This window comes from Carassius auratus, chromosome 28 (assembly GCF_003368295.1).
Source record: "Carassius auratus strain Wakin chromosome 28, ASM336829v1, whole genome shotgun sequence".
Taxonomy (NCBI): Eukaryota; Metazoa; Chordata; class Actinopteri; order Cypriniformes; family Cyprinidae; genus Carassius; species Carassius auratus.
The window spans coordinates 23,220,492-23,245,962 of NC_039270.1; the positions used below are offsets into that span (position 1 = coordinate 23,220,492).

The following is a 25,471-nucleotide window of genomic DNA, read 5'->3' on the forward strand; positions in this document are numbered from 1 at the left end:
CGTAGTAGTCCACAAGATTCATCTTTGGATTTTAAGAATCAATATCAGGTTAATTTTAAACAAGATCTGTATTTTTTTTTTTTTGTTACTGATATTGTCAAATGTCAATCAAATGCATTTGAATATGCTGTAGTTTGTCAAATGCACTATAGCTGAATAATGAAATGTGCTCAATTTTTTTTTTATCCAGACCGTCTTAGGTGAAAATTGCAGTGCTTGGTAAATGAATGCTGACACTATAGATTCCATGCATTCATGCAGAGGTTAGCTGTTGTTAAATAGGTTTCTTCAAAGAAGTGGGTTACACATTATGTGAAACTATCATTTGACACCTTTGTGGTGAATTTGTTTTTTCCACTTCCAGGAAGAACAAGTACATATTTGAAAGATGTTAGAAGGTTACTAGGTACATTCGTTTTTTTCGTTTTAAAAGAGAGAAAAAACGAATCTACATTCTAATCAGTATTAAGTTATCTGCATTTTTATTTTTCTACATACACATGGTTATAAAGTGTTAAGAAAAGTCTCTCTTTTATTTGTACATTTTAGAGCTCCAAGTACATGGTCAACAATATTATTATGGACCACATGATCTCCAATGTTGTTAAACCTTGAAAAAATAGGACAAAACCTGCATAACATTCAATGTGAAGTACAGCTATTCTTACATTCACATTCTTTTTATAATGTGAGCCACCTGTATTCGTGGGCAAATGAAGTATGAAAATAATACAGTGATAGTGTTTATGGGGAGTATAGCATTGTTGAGAGGAGCCTTTATGGCTGGAATCAATCTTGGAGCTGAAAATCTGGCCATTTTAAATGGTTAATATTTCCCTTGCCTTTTTTTCTCCTTGGCTTGAAGGTTTGTGCCAGGTTCCTCAGTGCAAGCAGGAATCAGGTTACAGTCCTTCAGGTCTTACGTGCATGCACAGCACACACACTCACCATCATGTTACACATGTAGTAAAACATTTTTAGGTTATTGCCTATGTTTTGGGTGGAGTTTTTGTGCATCTTGCATCAGTACATTTTAATTTGTCAAATTAACACTGGTAAACTGGTGGTAAACAGTTTGCTATTAAAATAATCTTGAAAAAAAAATTCTGGAAAGAGGGTGATATAGTACATAGTTGTCTGTGTTATTGTTGGCTGTGGTGTTGGCCATGATATCATCATTTGTTGGCTCAGATTACATTTGTTTAAATATGGAGGTAAGGTTCAGCTTACAACAGTCAGTTGTAATGATGTGTCCACTTTGAATTTTAGGCCATTGATGGGTGCCACTAGAGGACAGTGTGTGTGAGGACCTTCAAATCTGAACTCTCATCAAGAGCATACACATTCATACCGTCAAAATGAGTAAGTCCTTATGTTTTTTTTCCCCTTCATATATCAAGTGTATTCAACATGTCTTCAGTTGTTGTTTGATCTCAAACATATGGAAGCCCTTTTCCACCACTGAATAAAAATAAAAAAAAGGTAACTGTGACTTTTTATCACACAATTCCGTTTTTTCCCTCACAATTCCAAATTTTTTGGGTTCTCAAAATTTTGAGAGAGAAACTTGCAAATCTTTTTTCCCCCTCGAACTGGACTTCGTAACTCCCAAATGTGAGTTCATAGCTCAACGAAAAAAGTCAGAATGAAGGGATATAAACATGCAAATCTGAGAAACAAAAGTTACAATTGTTCAAATCTCGCAACTCTGACTTTTTTCTTGCAGTTGTTATTTTATAACTCACAACTGCAAGTTAATATCATGCAATTCTGAGGGAAAAAAAGTCAGAATTGCTAGTTTATCTTGCATGTCCCTTTTTGTTTTTGTTTTATTAGTGGTGGAAACAGGCATCGATGCAAAAAAAAACAAACAAAAAAAAAAAAAACATTTTTATATATATATTCACATAGCTGTTTTCTGTTTTAATAATTACAAAGGAAAAAGAGTGACTAAGAAATGGCAGACAAGCTGCTGTTGAGCTAGATGTAGAGAGAGAGAGAGAGAGAGAGAGAGAGTGAGACACGTAGACAGACAGTGGCTTATGTTCTCACTGGTCACATGAACGCACAGATACTCAACAGTTGAGTGGTTAAGTCTGTTGCCAGGGTTGATCTGCCATGTTCCCAGTATTGGTGGGTAGACGAGGCTTCTCTGTTTCTCTCCCTCTCTTGAGATGTGTGAAGTCCGTCCAAACAACACACTGCGAATATTTTCCCTCCGTGAGTGAGCTCAGCCAAGACACTTCTCGTTCTTACATCAAACATGAGAACAGTGTTCTCGAAAAACACGGTCGTCTCGCTCTCACATCGTTCACTGCATCTGACGCAGGTCTAGTCCTCTGATTGTGATTGTGTTTATTCATGTAGGAGAGCAGAACATCCTCTCAGTTCCTCTGCACCTGTGCTGAAACTGTATAGCAAGTTTATAGTTTCTGCCACATAATCTCCGTTCAGTTTGAAATGAGGTAATAAGCCACTCAAGGACTTTCATTGCAATGTTTAACCACAATTAAGATTTGGCAACAACGTATTGTTAAAATTAAGTTGTTTAGAATAAAAGTATCATTTAAATGAATACATATAAATGATAAAATTTTTATACTTAGTTACAATAAATCTTTAAATCCAAACAGAGTAGTTCATTAGCCTGCTCTGGCCAATAACTTCCAGGAAGAGAAACATATAAATGGCTAACGATAGATTAGTCTAGTTTGTTACGTTTGGAATTGAAAAATGTGTATTGACAAAATAATAAATACTGATTATTTGGAAGGATGCACAATATATCATATTGGTTATCGACTGATATTAGGGATTTTTTTTATCTGCGTTGACTAATATGTTATATTTAATAGTTGGTAATTTCCCCTATTTTTACATTTAGATTTTTACACTGACTTAAACTTAAAGGGATAGTTCACCCAAAAATGAAAATTATGTCATTAATGACTCACCATCACGTCGTTCCAAACCAGTAAGACCTCCGTTCATCTTCGGGACACAGTTTAAGATATTTTAGATTTAGTCCGAGAGCTCTCAGTCCCTCCATTGAAGCTGTGTGTACGGTCTACTGTCCATGTCAAGAAAGATAAGAAAAACATCATCAAAGTAGTCCATGTGACATCACAGGGTCAGTTAGAATTTTTTGAAGCATCGAAAATACATTTTGGTCCAAAAATAACGAAAACTATGACTTTATACAGCATTGTCTTCTCTTCCGGGTCTGTTGTGAGAGAGTTCAAAACACAACAGTTCAATGATATCCGGTTCACGAACGAATCATTCGATGCAATTGTTCTTTTTGAACCAGTTCACCAAATCGAATTGAATCGTTTAAAACAGTTCGCGTCTCCCATACGCATTAATCCACAAATGATTTAAGCTGTTAACTTTTTTAATGTGTCTGACACTCCCTCTGAGTTCAAACAAACCAATATCCCGGAGTAATTCATTTACTCAAACAGTACACTGACTGAACTGCTGTGAAGAGAGAACTGAAGATGAACACCGAGCCGAGCCAGATAATGAACAACAGACTGACTCGTTCAGGAGTCAAGAACCTTTCTGTCAGACGCGTCCGATTCGAGAACCGAGGTGCTGATGATACTGCACATGTGTGATTCAGTGTGAAGCAGACCGACACACAGAGCATCTGAACTGAACTGATTCTTTTGGTGATTGATTCTGAACTGATTCTGTGCTATGGTTGCACGGTGTACCAATACTTCAAAACTATTGCGATTCTCGGAAATTAAAAACGATTTCACTATTCCTAAATTTATTAGTATTCATACTGTTCATTTCAACTAGTTCACAAATGAGAAGATCACTCGTTCTCGTTCAGTGAAGGGCGGATTCATTCACTACATTCAACAAATCACATACTCCGTCACATCTCATACTCGAAAGCTATTGACTCAAGGTTGAGTAACATTGACAGGATGAAACCGTTCTCAGAGCTGTTCACGAGCTGCGCATGCGCTGCTAATAGCACCGTGCTCTCGCGCTGCTGTGGAAGAAGGAACTTCAGTGAATGAGAGATGTGAGTCACTGGATTACGTGATTGAGAACGATTCGTTCACCTAAAAGATTCGTGCTCGAACAAACTATCACTAGTGCAATTTCATATAGCCTATATTAAATATTTGGAATGTTCATATTTTATTAGGTTCTTTGATAAGGTTATAATAGGAAGGTCTAAGTAGCAACGTATCTTCCGTGATGTCCCCGATGCGCGGGTCGGGTAAAGAAATGTTACTTTATTTGTGGGGCGGGCCAAATAATTTCATAAAAGCGGGACACATGGGTTGGACAAAAACCAGACTCGCGCATCACTAAGCTGCATGTGCGAGCACAAGTGATACTGTGGCCACTGGTCCACGACTGGTAGAAAAAGATGACGCTCATTAAAGCTCACTGGCTGAGTTTTCTCCGCTGAAAGAAAAGGTTGCACAACTGACAGAATAAGTTACAATATCTGAGACATTGCTGCTAAATTTTATTTGCTTTATTTATTTATTTTTTACCTTGAATACCATTGTTTAAATTGATATTATTTATATTTTGATATTTAATCACCTGAGTTCAAAAACATTGTTTCATATAATTGCTGTTCATATTTTTATTCAAAGTTCAGAATCAAGATAAAGTTATTACTCTTATGTTTCTTATGATAACTGAGATAATGCTGCTTATTCTTTGTTTACCTTGAATGTCGTTGCTCTAATTTATTTTTTTGATTTTGATATTTCATATTTTGTTCAAATGTTTAGTGTGTTATATGATTAAAATGTTGTCCCGGTTTTAAAATAAAGCACAGCAATGATATTTGAGTGTATGATATATGTATTTTCCCCTTTTAGGGGAAGTATCGAAAATGCAATTTTTGACTTGGTATCGGTATCGAAACGATAATTTTGGTATTGTGACAACACTATTTTGTGCTGATGTTAATTAATTAATTAATTAAAGATGCTAATGTTAACATCTCTCTCCTTCTCCCCAGATGAGAGACAGGCTCTTCATTCAATTATGAAGGATCTGGTGGCCCTGCAGATGACCAGGCGCCAGTCAGCGTCAACTCATGACACGGCAAAACCTAAACCGGTCAGCACTGCCGGCTCTTCCAAAAGAATGGTAACACACATACATATAGGAGAACATACAGTTACCTTGTGACTCCTGTATGACCCTGTCGGGACATAACTGCTGTTTCTTTTTCTTCAGGAGGATGTCAGGATTAAGTTCGAGTTCTGTGGTGAAAGAAGGTGAATTTGAGTTTCTTTCTACTGCAACTAGTGTGTGTGTGTGTGTGTGTGTGTTAAATTAAAGTTCAAAAGCACACACAAAACAACATGCAGAACGTACATTTTGAGGTTGTGGCATTTACACACAGATACACTCAGGCATCCTGGTATTACAGTGGAAAGGGAAAGGACTGTGGCTAGTCTGTGGCTGCCAGGACAGACCACAGCTATGCTAGGTGTGCTTGAAGGAATGTGTGCACTCTGCAGATCCAACTGTGTGTTTGACTTGACTTATTGGTTTAGATTACACATCTAAAGAAATCTCAGCTTCCTGTTTAATGTCCCATGTGTGTGTGGTGTGTGTATCTTTATATATGTTTGTGTAGGATTCTGATGTTTGGGCGGCCTGTGCAGTTTGAGGAAGTCCAGCAGAAAGTCAAAACATTCTTCGGTCAGCAGTTAGACCTGCATTACATGAATAATGAGGTATTGATTCACATTCAAATGCACTCACTGACACTCAATTATGTCTGATCGCTGCACTCTTATAAGAAAAACTCAGGACTTTAATATCTGCTATTTGAGTGCTATTTTGCTGAACTCCTCATTTTGTCTAAACTTAAAAGTGCACACAAATGTTAACAATAATACATCAATTATAGTAAGCTAAAATATATATATATATATATATTAGTGCTGTCAATCGATTAAAAAAAATTAACTAATTAATCGCACAATTTTTTAAAATTAATCGCGATTAATCGCGATTAATCGCAATTAGAAGACTGAAACTTTTTGGATATGTAAATGTAAAATGTAAAAAATTAATCTAAACTCAAGAAAAAGAAACTATTTAAATGCAAAATATGATTGTTTATTGGAATTTTTGTTTAACTTGTAACACAGATTTTCTCATGTAAACAACATACCTGCAATAAACCATCAATATCCTCCAAATTAACTGTTGGCTTGAAAGCCTTATTTATTACAGAAATAAAAACACAGGCATGTAAGTACCATTTGAATTTCAAAACAATCAATGCCAAAATGATTTCCTGCAAAAAAATTCCAAAGTATAGTCATTGCCAGTGCTTTAAGTGGGCCGGTATGCACTCAGTACGGCCACTTCCAAATATAGCTCTTGAGCGTACCGCCACCTCTCCGTGCGCCCAGAACGTGCTTGTAGCGTACCGGTACGCTCATTTGGACATCTGTTTTAATAGAGGTTTTAATCTTTTACCTGCACTGCCGATTTTCAGAGCGCCCTTCACAATGCAAGCTTCCTAATTCATCCCACCGAGAGCAGAAACTACATTACCCATTCACCCTTAAGTTATACAAGTGAATAGCGCATGTGTCGCTTTTCCCACTGTTAAGTGTCAACAACTCAACGTGGCCGGAGAAGGTGTGTGAAACTCGTTGTGAGTTATACTAAAGCAAAATCTTGAGTATTTATTGTCTGATAAACATTAAAAACTGTCCGCGGAGGTTGAGTCGTCCTGCAGCCCCCGCTGGCTGTTCATTGGCTGCAGCATCTTTTTTTCTAAGTTCTAAAAAAATACCGTAGACGACAAGGCACAAATTTAGATATTCATTTATCTAATTAATCTATAGCCTATGCACAAAGACAATATGATCTTTTTGTCCCCTTTTTGTTTTAAAGCTTGATGAAGAGAGAGAGCGCAAGTTGCTGCAGCTGCGAGGAGGACAGTGATGCACGCGCACAGGAGTGATTGACAGTTCGCGGCACTGTGTACAAAAAATACTCCGCTACACAATTATTTCGTTATTTTCGTTTAAGCTTATTAACGTTTTTTTAAAACAATGACATTTTTCATTTGTCATGACATTCATGATTTTAATGTTGCTGTTTCTTGTGGCAGAATAAATGAAGAGTAATGTTTCTTGTGGCAGACTGAAGAGTAATCCGGCAGAGTTTTATACTGAAACTTTCCGTCTAAAAGTCCTTCCTTGGTCTTATCCATATTTCTTTGCACGTTGAACACACATAGGCCACAACTGGAAATAAAAAAAACTGCATCCGCGTTAATTGCGTTATTTTTTTTTAACGCGTTAAATATTTCAAATTAATCGAATGCGTTAACGCGCTAATTTTGACAGCACTAATATATATATATATTTTTTTTACTTTATTTTACAGTCCTGTTCCACATGTACATACTATGTGATTATTATTGAAATTACAATAGCTGTGTAAAAACTAGGTACTAACCCTGAACCTACCTTTAAACCTAACCCTACCCCATGGAGTTACCTTATATCACCCAGTACTTTCTTGGGAAATTACACTGTAAGTACAGACAAGTGCACGTACTGTAAAATAAAGTTTTTTTTTTTTAAATAAAACAAAAATGTGAAGTAATTACAAAAAATACATTAGTAACATTCAGATATAATACTGACGTAAGATGCGCAGACTTTAAGTACACAAAACTTCACATTAAGATGAACAATAATAAGCTAAATCGAACTTTTAATTTGGCAACTAACAAATTTTGTAATAGGTTATATTTTAATACATTAATTCAAATGTACAAAATAAAAATAATAAATGCAACCTTTCAGTAATATTGATGTACATAAAACTAACTTCACTTTAGGGTGAAGACATCGCTCAGTGCAGTTCAGTAAGGGGTTGTTCACACAGAATGCACTGTTGCGTAAAAAAATGTGAGACGCGACGCTCAGGATTGGTTTTTGAAAAAACGCAAGACACAATTTGAACTCCTTGAGATGCAATTTTGAGACATGACAGAGACTTTTTTTCTCCAGGCTCTTTTTTATAAGAATCAGGTTGTGATAATCAATTGACAATTCAGGGTATCCAGACACAGCCACTGTGAGTGCCGCCTCTTGTGTAAAATGTGCTCTGAGCTCTACTCAGTGCATTTGTTAAGTGTGTTTCGGTTTGTGCACACAGCTGTCCATTCCCCTGCGTGATCAGGATGACTTGGATAAAGCCATCGATCTGTTGGGCCGCAGCTCAAACACGAAGAGCATCAAGATCATGCTGCTGACACAGGAACAAAGCAATGTGAGACTAGACTACAGTCTAATATGACATGTCGTTATGAACCAGTTCCATTTGGAAAGTAGACTAAGAATGAAGAGCAAATTCTAATATCTCTGCTTACTAGAAAGAGGTAAAAACAAATGCTAACACTGTTGTATGGTCAGTTATCACACAGGAGCAGAGATGTGTTGATTCATTATAATGTGACGTCTCCACACGTATAATGATTTCTGTGTGTGTTTTTGCATATGCAGGCCTCTTCTCCTTCTCATCACACATTGTGTAAGCAGGTTCGGATAAAAACCTCTCAGTCCACCGGTGATGTCAGTACTGCGTACCAGTCCTCAGAAACAAGAGGACCCCACCACTCCACCAGTGAGTTCACACACAAACACACACACAAGCAACACACTTGCACATACTACTGCGCTTAACTTAAAACCCCTCTGCTTTTCTTATCAATCTCCTTGCCCTGGTCTTTCTCTCTCTCATACTCTTTCATTTTCTCTCTCTCTCTCTCTCCCTCTGTTGTTTCTCTGACTTCCTCTGTGAGCAGTGGGTCCTCTTCCTTTTCCTGTCCACCATCACTGGCTGCTCCACAATGGCTTGCTGGCTCCCAGCCAATCAGATTGCGAGACACTATTAGCATGGTGGGCCAGTGGCCTATTGTAGAGATAGTGTGTATTTTAGGGGGAGGGGAGGCTGCTGCAGCTTGTAAGGGCGTCTGGAGAAAAGTGTGAGTTCTTTGAGCTCTGTGACTGGAGGAAAAAAGCAGATTGTTTATATTACGCTTCAGTCTCATGATTCAGCTGTTCTGCTTTTAGACTGCGCTCTTGTCACAGTTTAACACATTGCTTGGGACTTTTTCTTTTTGTTTTGTATTGCGAATGCAGTGTTTTTCTTTGAGCTTATTATAATCTATTAAAATGCAGTTGGAATTGTAAACAATTGTATAAAATCATAAATTCAGAAAGATCCAGAAACCCTATTATTGTAAAAAAAGTTTTTTTTTTTTTTTTTATTGTATTAAACCATTAAAACATAATTTAGAGAAATGTAAACAGAAAACACTACATTTTGTAAAATAAAGAAAGAAAAATTGAATCTAGGGACACAATAAAATTAAATAAAAATAGAGATTTTCAATAGGGACCTACAAATTTTAATGTAATGACCATTAATGAGTTTAGCAGTGTAACTGATTAAGTGTGTGCAGATTTGTACCTGTAATGGTTTGTACAGCCCTGATTTATACTGGTTTATTGCATGCTAACACTGCTTTAGAAAATATATTTGTATTTTTTCTTTCTCTTTCACTGAGTCACTGAAAGGAAACAAAACATAGAACTAGACAAAATGGTGAAGTAAACATGATGTGAATACAAATTGTTGCATGCATGCACTCTCAGTCTCACACCACAGTGTGGTCCGTAACCCACAGATACATGTTTGCCACCATGAAAGAATAACCATTAAAAAATGTGTTCTTTCAGATGTTGTATTTTTTTTTGTCTATTGTCTTGTTCTCACGTAGGCTCTCAGAACACCGGCCGAAGTTCTCCGCCCCCTGGTTACGTTCCTGAGTGCCAACAGCGAATCGCACGTCAGGGATCGTACACCAGCATCAACAGCGAGGGCGAGTTCATACCTGAAACCAGCGACCAGTGTGTGAGTTTACACAAATGTGTCAGTGGGAACTTGAAAACTGTAACAGATTTAGTGTTTCTGAATTTTTGATTTGTTGTGTATTTTAATATATCAGGTTACATGATACACTAATGATGTCTGCTAAGGCTGTATTTATTTGATCACAAACAGTACACAGTATAAACAGTAATATTTGGATTTTGGAAATATTGTATTTTAAAATAACCATTTTAATTATATTTAAAAATGCAACGTATTCCTGTGATGGCATGAAGAAATCATTCTAATCTCAATGTTGAAATCCAGTTTGTGAATAGAAAGTTCAAAAGAACAACATGTTTGAAATAGCAACATGATAAAGGTCTTCCGCTGTCACTTTTAACCAATTTAATGCATCCTTGCTGAATTAGAGTATTCATTTAATTCAAAAAATCTTTCTCACCCAAACTTTTGAGTAGTAGTGTTCTTACACTTGAATATTTCGTTCTGTTCAATTCTATTCATTATAAAAACACGCCAGATATGCTGCTAGTGCTTTTAAGTGCTAGATATGTAAATAAATGATAAAAACAAAGTCAATTTAGCAACGTGCTACCATTTGCAATTACTGTACTTCCTTCAATTGATATATCCATGACTATCTTGCATATTCTCGCAGCCAGATTGGAAAAAGAGCCACTTGTGCAGCATAGACTTAAAGCATAGAATAGGTGTCAGGGTTATGGTGAAACAGTGAGATGTTCTCATAGAAACAGCATATGTTCTATGAGAGAATTCACACGTATGCCACATTATATACCCTTGCTAAAATAAAATATAGTGACCTCATCACCTGCACTGCCTCCTGAGTCCCTTTAACTTCTAGTTGATGTGTATTTAAAGGTGCTGGATTCTTGGAGCAGTGCAGAAAACTCTGTGTCTGGCAGCTGCCAGTCATTGGACAGCAACTCTGACAGGTGAGGAAACTAACACAATAAGAAATGTGTTTGAATGATACTGTAAGCACCTGTCACTGTATTATTATTTTTTATTTTTTGCTGTCTCTTGTTTCGCAGTCCCTCGGTCAGGAAGCCTCGTACACACAGGGTTAAGAGTTACCCTGACAATCGACAGGACTGTGCAGGTGTGCCTTGATGAAGATACTTTTTTAAGTTTTAACATCAGCTTTCCCACTGGCCCAAATGTCCATGCTCTCTCTGCGTTCTCCTCTTTCAGACCGGGAAAACCATGTTTATGATAAGGTTGTAGGGAAGGGAGGGACGTTCCCTCGCAGGTATCATGTGTCGCTGCATCATAAAGACCACAGTGAAGGTATGAAACAGTCAAATTTAGGACGCACACACATACACACTCCGGTTCCTCCCATCTCGTAATTTCTAGAAACAATGCTGCTCTTCAGGTCGACGGACCTTTCCACGGATCCGTCGTCACCAGGGAAACTTGTTCACGTTGGTGCCATCACGGCGCTCTCTGAACGGCAGTGAGGAGAGTTTGGGGAGCCGGCAGCTGGTCGATACTCCAGCCAGACTCCGCCCACAGGAGCGCCCGGTCCCTCATAAGTGTGAGTGTGAGATAGGTCCAGATGTTGAAGATTATGATTGGAAATATGATAAGAATGCTTTGTTGTATTTTGTCAATTGTCAATTCATATGTTTAATTCAGCCAGTCATTATTGTATCTGTGTGTTATGTTCATGCATGTAGCCCCTACAGCTCCAGTGACGTGGCGCAGGGGGAAGTTGCTGGGTCAGGGTGCTTTTGGAAGGGTTTATCTGTGCTATGATGTGGACACAGGCAGGGAACTTGCAGCCAAACAGGTTAATTTTGACCCTGCCAGTCCAGAGACCAGCAAGGTATTACACTTTGTTGTTTTGTGTTTTGTTTTGTTGTATGGTGTTCTGTTGTCTTTTGTGTTGTATTGTTTTTTGTTGTTTTGTGCTGCACGTTGTTGTGTTTTGCTTTTTGTTTTGTTTCTTTTTTTTCCCCGTCCTTTCTCAAACTCTTCCCCACTCTTTAAATCCTTTCCTGTCTGCCACTGCAACAACATGCACTGTCACTTCCTGTATCTGTGTGTGATTGTGTGTGCATCGGCCAGAGGGGGGTTTTTGAGGGGAGAACGCATTTCTCGTTGATCATGCCCTTGACACAAACACACACATACGCTCAAACAGTCAAAAACAAAGCGCCACTTTCCCACTGTTTGGTTTCGGTGTGTTGTGGTTGATTTGATGTTCCACGTTCATGCTCAGCTTCTCACTCAGACCCCGCTCTGGTCACAGTCAGCTGTCTCAGCTGTGGTCGTGTCATGACTCTTGCCCCCCTTTCTGCAGGAGGTGAGCGCTTTAGAGTGTGAGATACAGCTGTTGAAGAACCTGCATCACGAGCGAATCGTTCAGTACTACGGTTGCCTTCGAGACCATATTGAGAAGACCCTCACCATTTTCATGGAGTATATGCCCGGGGTGAGTTTGATAAAGCACTGGCTCACCAAGTGTTGGGAAAGCAATGAAACTAGACCTGTTAAACAAATATAAATAGTTCTTATCCTCATTGTTGTTGCAAACCTGTATGCTGTTAATTTTTCAAAGAATTGTCCGAAAAGGATCTGACATGGATTTTTTCATAAAAGTTCACAGTGATCATGTATTTGATTTAAAATACAGTAAAAACTGTAATATTACAAAATATTTTGAATAACTTTTTTATTTTAATATATAAAAAGTAAAATAAATCCTGCTTAATAAACTTTTGTAATATTATAATTTTTTCTGTCACTTTTGATCAGTTTAATGCATTTTTGCAAGTTTTAATTTCTTCAAAAATCTTGACCCCAAACTATGTATATATATATATATATATATATATATATATATATATATATATTAGGGGTGTAACGGTTCACAAAATTCACGGTTCGGTTCGATACGATACACTGATGTCACGGTTCGGTTCGGTTCGGTTCGATACGTTTTAGATACAGCAAAATGTAAAAACATCTCAACTTTTCAGAATGCGCGCACCGCGGGTCATGTGACAAGAACCAACCAATCAGCTTCATCCTTTCCCGTAACAAGGTTGAGAGCTCAGCCAAGATGAAGGATCAGCTGATCATAGTTGTATATGGATTGCAATTTTGAAATAAATTCAGTAGCAGAGCTACTGCAAGCGATTTTTAGAGCTGCAAATCCATTTATCCTTCGCTGAAATTTCCGCGTCTCATGGAGAGAGCACGTCATTGTTGCTTAGCAAAGACAGACGCCTCATGAGCGCTTCTGCCCGAGCGCTTTGGAAAGGAGGAGAAAGACGCGCTTAGCGTTTTCCACGCGTTTTTAGGCACGATATGTGAACGGCCCCTAAGGCGCTCGCTCACTCAACACGCGCTGAAGGCTCGTTGCAAAATGTCTAATGCATTTAACAGACCAGAAATATAAGATCCTAAAATAACCAACAGGTCTGGTGTTTGGGTTGGATTCCCTGTAAGCTATAGTGTCTAAATGCTGCAGGGATAGTTTGCTGCGTGCATGTTTCTCCTTTTTTTCGTCTTTTCCCAGATAGTACTGACGCATATATCCCAGATATTCCTGCTGGTGTTTTTTTTTTTTTTTTTTTTTGTAATCCCGCTGGTGTACCCTGTCATGTTGCAGATGCGACATACCGTTGTTTTTTTATCCACCACTCTCTTGCCATCACCATTATAGCTTAAAGGGAATCCAAAGTGCACCCAAACACCAGACCTGTTGGTTATTGGGGGATCTTCTCATTTCTAGTCTGTTAAACGCATTGGCTATTTTGCAACGAGCCTTCAGCGCGTACTGAGTGAGCGAGCGGCTGCTGAGTAGCCTAACATAAACATATAAGATGGTGTTTTTTTCTTCTTCGGGAGTGTCAGGGGCGTTGCCTGTTACGTTGTTTGGGTTATTGGGCTACCTTGTTGAACGCATATCATTATATTTCTTTCTCTCTCTTTTTTTTTTTTTTTTTTTTCAAATATAATTAAATACTCCAACGAACCGTTCGGTATACATAATGCGTACCGCGTACCGAACCGAAAGCGTCGTACCGAACGGTTCAATACGAATACGCGTATCGTTACACCCCTAATATATATATATATATATATATATATATATATATATATATATATATATATATATATATATATACATACAAGTGCCGTCAAATGATTCATAAGGATTAATCACATCCAAAATAAGTTTTTGTTTACATAATATATGAGTATGTACTGTGTATATTTATTACATATATATAAATACATAAACATTCAGTATATATTTTGAAAATATTTCCATGTATATACATTTTAATATTTATATAATATTTCATATATATATATATATATATATATATATATATATATATATATATATATATATATATATATATATATATACATATATATATATGTAAACAACATTTTTCTTAAATATATACATGTATGTTTTTGTGTTGGAATGACATGTCGGATGAATAATCGATGACATCATGTCATTTTGGTGCTCTAATAGCTAACACATTCTATTGTAAATACATTATTTGTGTCATCACACACCTGTTTGCTCGCAATACTGTGATGGTGATGTAGAGTTAAGTGTGTGTGACTGGTGCTGTGTTTTCTGATCCTCAGGGTTCAGTCAAAGACCAGCTGAAGGCTTATGGGGCTTTGACAGAGAATGTGACACGCAAGTATACCAGACAAATTCTGGAGGGCATGTCCTACTTGCACAGCAACATGATCGTCCACAGAGACATCAAAGGTACCGTCTGGCATTAGACCTCACAATATTTTGTGTGTGTGTGTTTGTGTTTTTTGTCACCTATTTGAAATGCAATTAAAATAAACAATATTATATCAAAGTTCAATTTGTAGTTTTTATTTGAATAAAACATCATGTTTTAATAATTTTGGATCAACTGTTATAGCTTGTAAATCTTTTAGTCATGTAACAAGAGTAAAACTGGATCAAAGATCTCATTGCATGCTAACAGCTCTCCTTGGTCACTTCCTCCGGTGCGTCCAGGTGCCAACATCCTGCGAGATTCAGCCGGCAACGTGAAGCTGGGAGATTTTGGTGCCAGTAAGCGGCTTCAGACCATCTGCATGTCCAGCTCTGGGGTCCGTTCTGTTACTGGAACGCCGTACTGGATGAGCCCAGAGGTCATCAGTGGAGAGGGGTACGGCCGGAAGGCAGACGTTTGGTGAGAACTATTCTTTGTATATGAATAAAAAAACATCACACACGATGTGATCTACGTGAGGTTTAGAAAAACCTTCTTTTTCCATCATAGGAACCTAAAAACCTTTAAAATATTTTAAAAATGAAGAAAGCAGCTGGGATTTGTGGAATTTTTCACCAAGATCTAGGAGTCCCATTTTACTGTAAACTGTTTTTTTTTTAAGCAGACATGATTGTGATCTATGTTGCAGAATCTAAAAAGGCAACATACTCTGAATTTTAAGATCCTATTTTAAACAAAGAAAGATTTATAAACAAATGTTGGAGTAGGAGAAAACTGAATTAGGTTATTTTTATGTCTTTAAGAAGTGCACTGATTCTCAGTCAGTGGGAGGGGCTTAGCTGCTACTCAGGGATTCCCCCACATAAACTGCTTGGACATGTGTCCAGTGAGGCCAGGAGAAGCATTATGATTGGCTGAAAGTCAGCTCACAGTAGTTGTCTGTTAGGTCAGATAGCCTGTTAGCATATAACACTGCAAAACAAAAAAACAAAAACAAAAAAGATTAATTCTTAATCAGGATTTGTGGATTATTTTGCAATTAAAAATGCCTATTCAATTTCATTGAAGTTTATTTAGCACTTTTCACAATTTAAAACGGTGCAAAGCCGCTTTACAGAAAATTAAGTCTACAATATATTCAGTAGAAGCTTGTCAGGGGTGACTGTCAAATTGATGTACATACAGCAAAAATGAAAAGTAAAATTCAGCTAATGACATAATCAAACAGACGATGATTTATACGTTGGTTATATCAAACTTACAGCAAAATGTGTTAGTTCTGTCTGTTGTTTCAGGGTTAGTATCACCTGAGGTCCTCTGAGGGTCAGCATCATCTCTTCTCAGGTGTTCAGGATCCAGACTGGAGATTGTGGAAATCCTAGTAAAATACTGGCAGAAAAAGAGAAACATAGACATGATTAGCATAGCTGCTGTTTCAGTCAAGCAAGAATGATTTGTTCAAGCCAAGCTAAAGAATAATAATGTGCATTTGATCAGATATAACAGCAGTCCAAGATTATGTGATGCACTATTTGAATGCTTGGCTAAAGAGATGCGTTTTTAATCTAGATTTAAACAGAGAGAGTGTGTCTGAACCCCGAACATTATCAGGAAGGCTATTCCAGAGTTTGGGAGCCAAATGTGAGAAAACTATACCTCCTTTAGTGTACTTTGCTATCCTAGGAACTACCAAAAGTCCAGCCTTTTGTGACCTTAGGGAGCGTGATGGATTGTAACGTGGTAGAAAGCTAGTTAGGTATGCAGGAGCTAAACCATTTAGGGCCTTATAGGTAAGTAATGATAATTTGTAACTGATACGGAACTTAATAGGTAGCCAGTGCAGAGACTGTAAAATTGGGGTAATATGATCATATTTTCTTGATCTCGTAAGGACTCTAGCTGCTGCATTTTGGACTACCTGTAGCTTGTTTATTGAAGAAGCAGGACAACCACCTAGAAGTTGCAGATTGTAATCTACGAGATTTGTGTAGTGATTTTTGGTCTCTGTCTTATCCAAACTCGTGGAATGTTAAAAACATATAATGTAACCTAATGGTTCCTTTTTCTTAAACTGTGTTGTGTGAACAGGAGTCTAGGCTGCACTGTGGTGGAGATGTTGACAGAAAAGCCCCCGTGGGCCGAATTCGAGGCCATGGCAGCCATATTTAAGATTGCCACTCAGCCCACCAACCCCCAGCTGCCCTCTCACATCTCCGAACACACTCGGGACTTCCTCCGCTGCATCTTCCTGGAGGCCAAGTACCGGCCGAGTGCAGAGGAGCTGCTCAGACATCCCTTCTCCCAGATCGTCTGCGGAGGTTTCCATCTAGCTTCCTCCACCAGTTAAAACACTCATTTTTCTTGTTAAAGAGTCATAAGATCAGCTTCAAAGGCAATCTGCAATTCCACAGCATGTGATCTGCCAGCACCCAATCTGGGCTGTTGCCAGGATTAAGTGGAAAAACTGGTTTATTCTCTAATGGTTTGAAATGTGATGATGTCTCTGGGACAGCAGGGGGAGCTACAGGACTTTCGGGGTGCACAGGCTCTTTATTACAGAAATCCACAGACTGATGGTGTCCCAGGATTAGCAGGTGCAACAAACATGACACTGTTTGAGTCACTGAGCTGCTTCGAACCGGACTGTTTCTTACTACAACTGCCAAATGTGCCTTCTAAAGCCAACAGGGTCAATCTCACTGACCCCTAAACAAGTTTTTCAGACATGAAGAAAACTTGTTCCTGCCTCATACACACATCAGTCTCGAATGTTTTGCATTTGTGATTAATCGTATATATATATATATATATATATATATATATATATATATATATATATATATATATATATATATATATATATATATATATGTATGTGTATGCATAGATTAATCTAGAATTGCACTTCCTCGATTTATAATTTGTAAGAACTGTTTTAGTCTGTTACAGAAAGCAGCTCATATTTTGGCTGAGGTCAGATGGCGAGGGTCAAGGCATGAGGTTATAGTGTTATAGTGGTTGAAGTTTAATGCGTAGTTTTGTACCGCAGTAGTGCCTTATAGTGTCCTGTAGAGAGCAGCAGTGCAGTACTTAAGATGCAGCTAGTCAGTGGTATTCCTATAGCGATGATGAGAGGTTACATTGGGAATCTCGTAAGGGGTGCGTTATCGGTTATTTTGTGTGTGGTGAGATGATGAGAGCACATTAGCTTGTATATTAGTTTTCTCTCCTGCCCTGCCAAAGAAGATGTCTTTAGAAAGTGTTTTGCCTTTAATGTCTTTTGGCAGAATAGTGGACCAGATGCACTTTTGAATATGAATGTTGAATATACCAAATTGTTCATTTGTTACACAGAATGTGAAGCTTTTTACACTTTTATTTATGTCCCAATGGTTTATGTCAGCCATTTTTATATACGAGTATATATGTATGTGTATAAATCTATTTTATATAGTAACTCTGAACCGAGTTATGCTTTTAGGAACAGAAGATGAGTTAGAAACAAGAATTGTAACAGCAGCTGGTTTTGCCGAGACTACAACATGATTTTCCATGTGTTTATTACTGGCTGGAAATTGAGTTCCGGCGGTTTATGACGCGCATGATCTGTGCAAGTCACAAGTCTCCCGTACTTGTGTTTTTTGTGTTTATTTGTGTGTGTCTGTTTCTGTCTGCTTTTTCACCTGTGGATATCAGGCAGAATCTCAGTGCAGACAGGACTTTGACGCAGGCTGTCACAGGAAGTGACCAGTGCCTTGAATCATTCTCAGAAATGCATGGACACACAGATATTCACATTCACTGCCACTTAGGAAGGACTTAAAATTTGCCATGTGTATTCGGAGTGACAGTGTTGGAAGGGAAAAATAAGATGTGGAAAAGAGAGATTTTGTTATTAAGTTAAGAAAATGAAAATGTTATTAAAGTTAATGTACACTACTATTCACAGTTTGGGGTCGGTGCGATTTTTGTGAAAGAAAGATTATGTTTATTTAGCAGGATGCATTCATTGATCAAAAGTGACTAAAGATTATTTGTAATGTTACGAAAGAGTTTATGTGTTTTCAGCATAAAAATATTTTTGATCATCCAAACAAATAAGCAAATGATTTCGGTAGGATCATGTGACACTAAATCAAGTCAATTCATGTTTGCCATTATATAGTAATAAAAAACAGTTTTTGCTATATTTTTGATCAAATGCAGCCTTTAAAAAAACATTTAACTCACCCCAATCTTCTGAATGTTTGGATCATTCTGGATTAATTGGAATGCAGGAAGTGTTATTACACTGAAAGTACGTGAGACTAGGCATGTTTCTGAGAAACTCAGAAAAGCGTGTGAAAAGGCAAGATGCTTTCTTTGTAAATGTATCATAGGTTATTGTTCAAGTGAAAAAGGTAGGTGGATGCCAGGGGCGAATTCCCACTCAGCTGGACGACTTTGTTTAGCTCAGGGTTTGATTGACAGGTGTCCGTCATACGGGCACACCAACACTGACCGCAGGGCCACTTGTCCTTCTTTTATATTGTTTTGAAAGTGTTTTGGCCTCTTCACGAACAGTTGAATGATCTCAAATAGCTGCTAGCTTTTATTTTGGCAGCTAAGAATCAGTATTGTACCAAAGATTGAGAAATGTTAAGTCTAGTTGAGAACCCTGGGATAAGCAAAAGAATACGAGCCAATAGGTTAGATACACAATATATGATTATGTGTATGTATCTTGACATGAGACTTGCAGTGCAAAGTCCAGTTTATCAAATATTTTCAAATAAAAACAATATGCACAAAACCAGGTATTGAATGTAAAGTGTGCTTGTTTTTAGTCTTGAATATATGGTATAGTTTTCAGTGTCTGTCTTTGTCTGTTTGGAGTCAGTCTAAGCCAGTCACAGGACTAACTGCTTTTCTCTGTGAATACACACCATTGTGGCATCAAGGAACGGAGCGGCTGAATGATAGCACTTCCTCCCCCTCTTCTCTCTCTGCAGTGAAATATAGTGCAAAGCGAAACATTATGTTGAGGCAGGAATAAAGAGGTGACTTATGTGAAGTCTAAGATGTACATTATTACTTCACTGCATTCTCCCCCCGTGACTGCAAGCATTCAGCTGTCAGCGTTCCCTGGGTCTTGTCACCATCAAGAAAGTAAAAGTGTTTTTCTTGTGTATGTTGTTAGACCAGTTGTAACCGAGAAGGAATGCATTTCTTTTGACTTCATGGGATAAACTTGTATTTGTGGCACACTAATGCTGCCGGCATAGACACATAATGGTTTGATTAGAATGACAGGTTTGTTCTTTGTACTTCTTCATCAGTTTTTTCATCAAGATTAACCATACATAAACAATTTGAGTAAAACTTTTTATTTTTATTACAAAATACCAGAGATATTACATGCATAATATTTTTAATGTAATGTATAATTCAGCAGGTAAATCGTCATTTTTTGTTTTTGTTTTTAATTTTATTTCATTTTTAATTTGTCCTTTTAGTAGCTAAGTTTTAATAGAGTTCAATAGTCACCGTATAAAATGGTAGCTAGTGTTACCCAGTTTTCCAATATATTTAGTTTTTGATTTTAGATTTAGTATTTTAGGGCTGATAACATTTAAACCATTTTCAGGGCTCGATATCTCAAATCTACCAACATTTTCATGTGTAATGAGCACATGCTATAGACAAATACAATACGAAAACAAACTGTATTTTTATTAAGTTATAAAGTTATACATTTTTATTTATTTATTATGTATTAGATTTTTGTTTTGTTTATTTTGTCGTCATGCGTTTTATTATACAAATTCTCTTTAGTTTTTTCCAAACACATTTTTATTTAATGAAAATGTTTTCATTTAGTTTTTGTTTTAATATTAAAGGAATAGTTGAACCCCCCCCCCCCCCCCCCAAAAAAAAAAAATCTTCATCAAAACACAGAAGAAGATACTTTGAACAAACCGTTGTCCCCAATGACTTCCATTGCAGGGGAAGAAATCCTATGGAAGCCAATGAGGACCATCAACTGTTTTATTACCAGCATTCTTGAAATTATCTTACAGTATGTTGAACGTGAGAAAGAAACTTACAGCTTTGAAACAACATAAGGATAAGTGAATGACTCCTGTCTGGGTGAACTATCCCTCTAATTTAGTTGGGGTTAAGAACTTTTTTTGCACAAAGCATTTGTGTTTCAAGCACAACAAATGTCTCTTGTCAGCTTCTAAGCAGAGCACCTGGTTGGATTTTTTGGCTAAATTTGCTTACGTCCTGGACTTGCTAGTTGTTGTGTTAGCCATGATTGCCACATCATTTAAATTTGTATTCCTCAGATTCTATTACACACAGTAAGATTCTCAGTCGACACGCACACACATAAACAAGCGTAAACACTCACAACCGGAGTTTGGCAGATTAGTGCAGTCTCCGAGTCTGGTTGTGGCTTTGTCTTGGCTGATGATCAGTCGGGGGAAACAGCATTAGGATTCTGCTGTTCACTCCTGCCTCATTACACTGGAGACATGAATCAGCTGAGAGAGCGAAACCAAGCGCGCCAATAAACAGACGAGACTGGCTAACTCAAAAAAATGAGGAAGATTTGAGGAGAGAACAAATGGACATCTCTATGGAAAAGCTTCTCATACACTAACATACTTTCCTCTTTGAACTTTTCACGGCTCTTGAATGTTTGGTCTCTGACAGACATTGCCCCAGTGACCGGGGCTGAGGCAACCACAGTCACCGCTGCAGATATTTATTAGCGGATCGTAATGCCAGCGGCCCTCCATGTTAGTCCTGACACTAAACACACTGAACAGCATAAATTACAGTTGGCCTTACAGTGGAAGCACTCTTTGAAACATGGTGCGATAAAAGGCTCATTTGTATTCTAGCCGCCCTGTCAAGTCTAACCACCCAACATGGTCTTTTAAGTGAGAGTATTATCTGATGCCTAGTTTGTTCACAGTTATTATCAGAACTTTTATTCAGACTTCTAGTCTGAATCTTTCTGATATGTGACCCTGGAGCACAAAACATTGCACGGTTATATTTGTAGAGATATCCAACAATACATTGTATGGGTCAAAATATAGATTTATCTTTTATGTCAAAACTCATTAGAATATTAATTAAAAAACATTTTGCATTAAGATATTTTGTACATTTCCTACTGTAAATATATCAAAACTTAATTTTTGATTACTAATATGCATTGCTGAGAACTTCATAGAGACAACTGTGATTATCTCAATATTTGATGATTTTTTTTGCACCCTCAGATTCCAGATTTTCAAATAGTTGTATAATAGTTGTATGTAATGGTCTGATCATAAAATCAATGGAAAGCTTTTTATACAGCTTTTAGATGATGTATAACTCTATTTATTTATTTATTTTTTTGTCCAGGGTCACTATATATATATATATATATAATTTTTCTTTTTTGTACACTTTAGGGACCAATTCTCACAGTTAAACTAGATCCTTGTTAGCATTCATATAACTAGCATATTGGCTGTTTACTTATAAAGGACATATTAAGGCTTTATTCTGCATGATCAAATTTTAGAACCCTTAAACCGATATTAAACCTAAACATATCAACTCCCTTATTACTACACTCTTAAAAATGAAGGTTTCAAAAGGGTGTTTTTGCAGTGATGCCACAGAAGAGCCATTTTTGGTTCCCAAAAGAACCTTTCAGTGAACAGTTCCTAAAACAACCATTTTGAAGAACATTAAAAAAAATTCTAAAGAACCCTTTCTGTGTTTGAAAGGTTCCATGATGCTCAAGGTCCTTCACAGAAGCACTGATGCCAGTAAAGAACTGGTGTAACTATTAATAAGCAGCAAATCATGAGTTTATTTTTTCTAAAAAAGAAAAAAAGAAAAGAGAATAAGCAACACATTAAGTGGAAATCATTCATGCAGACAAATATTTATTAATATTTTTTTTATTGAGTTTGTAAGTGCCCTTACTTATATTTTCTTATATACTGATTAGTGTTTACATTTTAAATTTGGTGAGCAAAATGACTCTTCATGCATAATGACTATTTTTAGACGGGACAGAGAGGTTCAGCCGCACAAGTCTTGATCGCAGCAGTGGACGTTCTCCTCAGGAGTGCAGGACTCCTCACATGTGCGGGACAATGACTGTGCTGATAAAAGACATTCAAAGTTTAAATACATCATTAATGTGGGTATGTAATTATATGTACAGAAAAACACTCACAAACACTAAAAAAGGGTATATACAATTAAAATACACTATAATCTAATGTAACCAAGGTGACTGATTCATAATAAATACTATTTAATATAATATGTAACAATATTAAATAATAATTTTTAGGTAACTTGACTTTTTAAATTAAACTATTTTCGGACATTTTTTTTTTTAAGCTAAAATCTATCTGCCTCTGTATCTGCATCTGAACAAGCCTGGCTTATTTTAAAGAGGCACAGAGCTGTAGTTTTGCATGTCTCGGCACGTACCGGTGGCCTCGGTCCTGCAGAAGTTGGCAGATGGGGGGCATTGGGTTCTGACCTTGCAGTCGTCGCCCACACAGGTGAAGCACTGGAGGGAGTGCACTGCGCAGAGAACGACCACAAACAAATCATGAGCTACCGTGACACATGCATGCTACTGTTGAGGTTTTCTAACTTTTTCGGTACAATTATGTTTAGCACGGTCATTTCAGGCAACATTAACATCCCTAGTTCTCTCCTCGTAGTTCTGAATTCCAGTCCAGTCATCAGTATAGTGTAAATCTGATATTCAGCAGTTCGAGATGTTAACTCACCAGTAGTGCTGCACACCAGCATCAGGACAAGAACGCAGACCAGAGCCTTCATGGTTTCAGCTTGAGCAAACTTCTTTTGTAGCAACGATACACAGCGTGTTAGTGAGAGTCTGGAAAACTGCAGGAGTATCACCGCTTATATAGATTATTCTGCTTGCTAAAGTGAAACAGGTTATGTTGAGAGTTTGGCATGATGGGTATGTCGCAGTTCAGGCTGGAATAATGAAATAACTTGGGGCCAAATTGTTGTTATTGCTTAGAAATAATATTAAATATCTGGTGCCTCAATCACCAATTTTTCATATTCAAGTTTTAAGTAAGTATTTTTTATGAAAAAGACAAACTGTTGAAAAACAAAGTCCTCTAAAATAATCAAATATCTGCCATATGCAGCAGTTTATTGCCTCCAGCAATAGAGAGACACAAGAAACTGGCCAGGGGTGTTTTTTGTTCTGCAAAATCAAATATTCTCTAGATGTTTTTTTTCAGATGAGGGCAGATTCAGGACGTGTCAGATGAGGCAGCTATGTGCCACGCACTGTATGTATAGTTTTGTTTCGTTTTTTTTTTCCTGGGGCAAAATTACAGAATGTATGAGTCTGAAGCCCTGTAGAAAAACATACCTTTTAAACAATCAACATGTTTTCTGAATTTCAGCTTTAGCTTGAGGAGAAAATATTTCCAATCCATCATCAATGATATTTGTATCTGCTATACTTCTACAAATGGCACTACAATTCACATTGATTAATGTTTTTTTTTTTTTTTTTCACATGTTCAGAAATGTTGAAAGGAAACAGGTTTGGCTTGCTATTGAACTAAAGGCAAAAATGAGGAAAAAATGATTATTATATTTCTACATTCCAGCTATTAATGTTACTGGCAAATATGACATTTTCTCTGTCTTCACAGTTGTTATATATATATATATATATATATATATATATATATATATATATATATATATATATATATATATATATATATATATATATATATATAATATATATATATATATATATATATATATATATATATATATATATATATATATATATATATATATATATATATATATATATGTAATAATACTTGTAATAATACTTCTCAGTAATACTATTTACTGTATTTTAAATCAAATTAATGCATTCTTAGCATTAGAGTGAGTATAAGGGCCTCATTTCAGAAATTAAAAAATCATACTGATACTGACTTTTGTAATATAGTATACAAAAAAACATGCTAGATATAATAATATAATGCTTTCTAAATATACATTCACATGACAAAGGTTGACAGTATCATAAGTTACTGAGTGGCACAGTTGAACCACTGACACATCTTACCCCATTCTTATATGTTGAATTTATCCCCCATAAATTAACTTCTAATATCTTCCCCACTTTTCCTACTCAGCCTGCATTCACACTGGATCTGAGCGTCACAATCACAATCCTGCAGTCTGCTGTTCATCTCCTACAGATCTGACTGGTGGGTGTGTTGTTTTCTGTCTGGCTGTAAGTCTAGTGCCCCAGTGTCTCTCTGGCCTTGATCGACTCCTCTGCTACTTTGTGGACTGCTGCCGGGGCGTGAGCCAAACCATTTATCAAAACCAGCTGTCCTTTATCTCTTGCACTTCAGCAGTATGTAGTATAACTATAATATAATTATACTCATTTTATAAATTTATTAGTAAACACTGCGCCATCTGCGCTACACTTCCATACAGTAGATCATTTCAAATAAAATCTGTCAAATCATCTTTTTAAGGCAAGATTTTCAGTAAATACTGACTCAGATTTCAATCATTGAATGACGACTTGTAATACAGCAGATGAGACATATTGTCTACTTTCACGATGCTTTGACCAGGGTTATTTTAGTATTATTTATATTATTTGTTAATCATTTGAAATAGCTTTTGTTAGCTTTAGTCATTTTATGTAATTTATCCTTTTTTAGCTTAAATTTCTAAAATTCTTA

The 25,471-nt window shown here is 36.9% G+C and overlaps 1 protein-coding gene across 2 annotated transcripts; it reads left to right on the forward strand.

Moving 5' to 3' along the window:
* Positions 1-481: 481 nt before the first annotated feature.
* Positions 482-17,507, forward strand: LOC113047236 (mitogen-activated protein kinase kinase kinase 3-like). Of its 2 annotated transcripts, none has more exons than XM_026208574.1 (16): positions 482-1,362; positions 5,006-5,136; positions 5,227-5,267; positions 5,633-5,732; positions 8,188-8,301; positions 8,571-8,655; positions 9,815-9,948; positions 10,810-10,883; positions 10,983-11,050; positions 11,143-11,238; positions 11,327-11,488; positions 11,631-11,779; positions 12,257-12,388; positions 14,572-14,701; positions 14,966-15,143; positions 16,773-17,507. In XM_026208574.1, the coding sequence occupies exons 1-16, from the start codon at positions 1,359-1,361 to the stop codon at positions 17,029-17,031; spliced, it is 1,857 nt and encodes a 618-aa protein (XP_026064359.1). In that variant the 5' UTR covers positions 482-1,358; the 3' UTR covers positions 17,032-17,507. The 2 variants fall into 2 exon arrangements, with proteins under 2 accessions (XP_026064359.1, XP_026064358.1); XM_026208573.1 differs by having other exon boundaries at positions 483-1,362; positions 8,535-8,655; positions 16,773-17,506.
* Positions 17,508-25,471: the final 7,964 nt, after the last annotated feature.

What these genes read in the sequence shown, in the direction of transcription:
- LOC113047236 (XM_026208573.1), top strand. An exon ending in CAATCGACAGGACTGTGCAG is followed by an intron (nt 11,051 to 11,142) that starts GTGTGCCTTGAT and finishes CTCCTCTTTCAG; the next exon opens with ACCGGGAAAACCATGTTTAT. An exon ending in TCATGGAGTATATGCCCGGG is followed by an intron (nt 12,389 to 14,571) that starts GTGAGTTTGATA and finishes TCTGATCCTCAG; the next exon opens with GGTTCAGTCAAAGACCAGCT.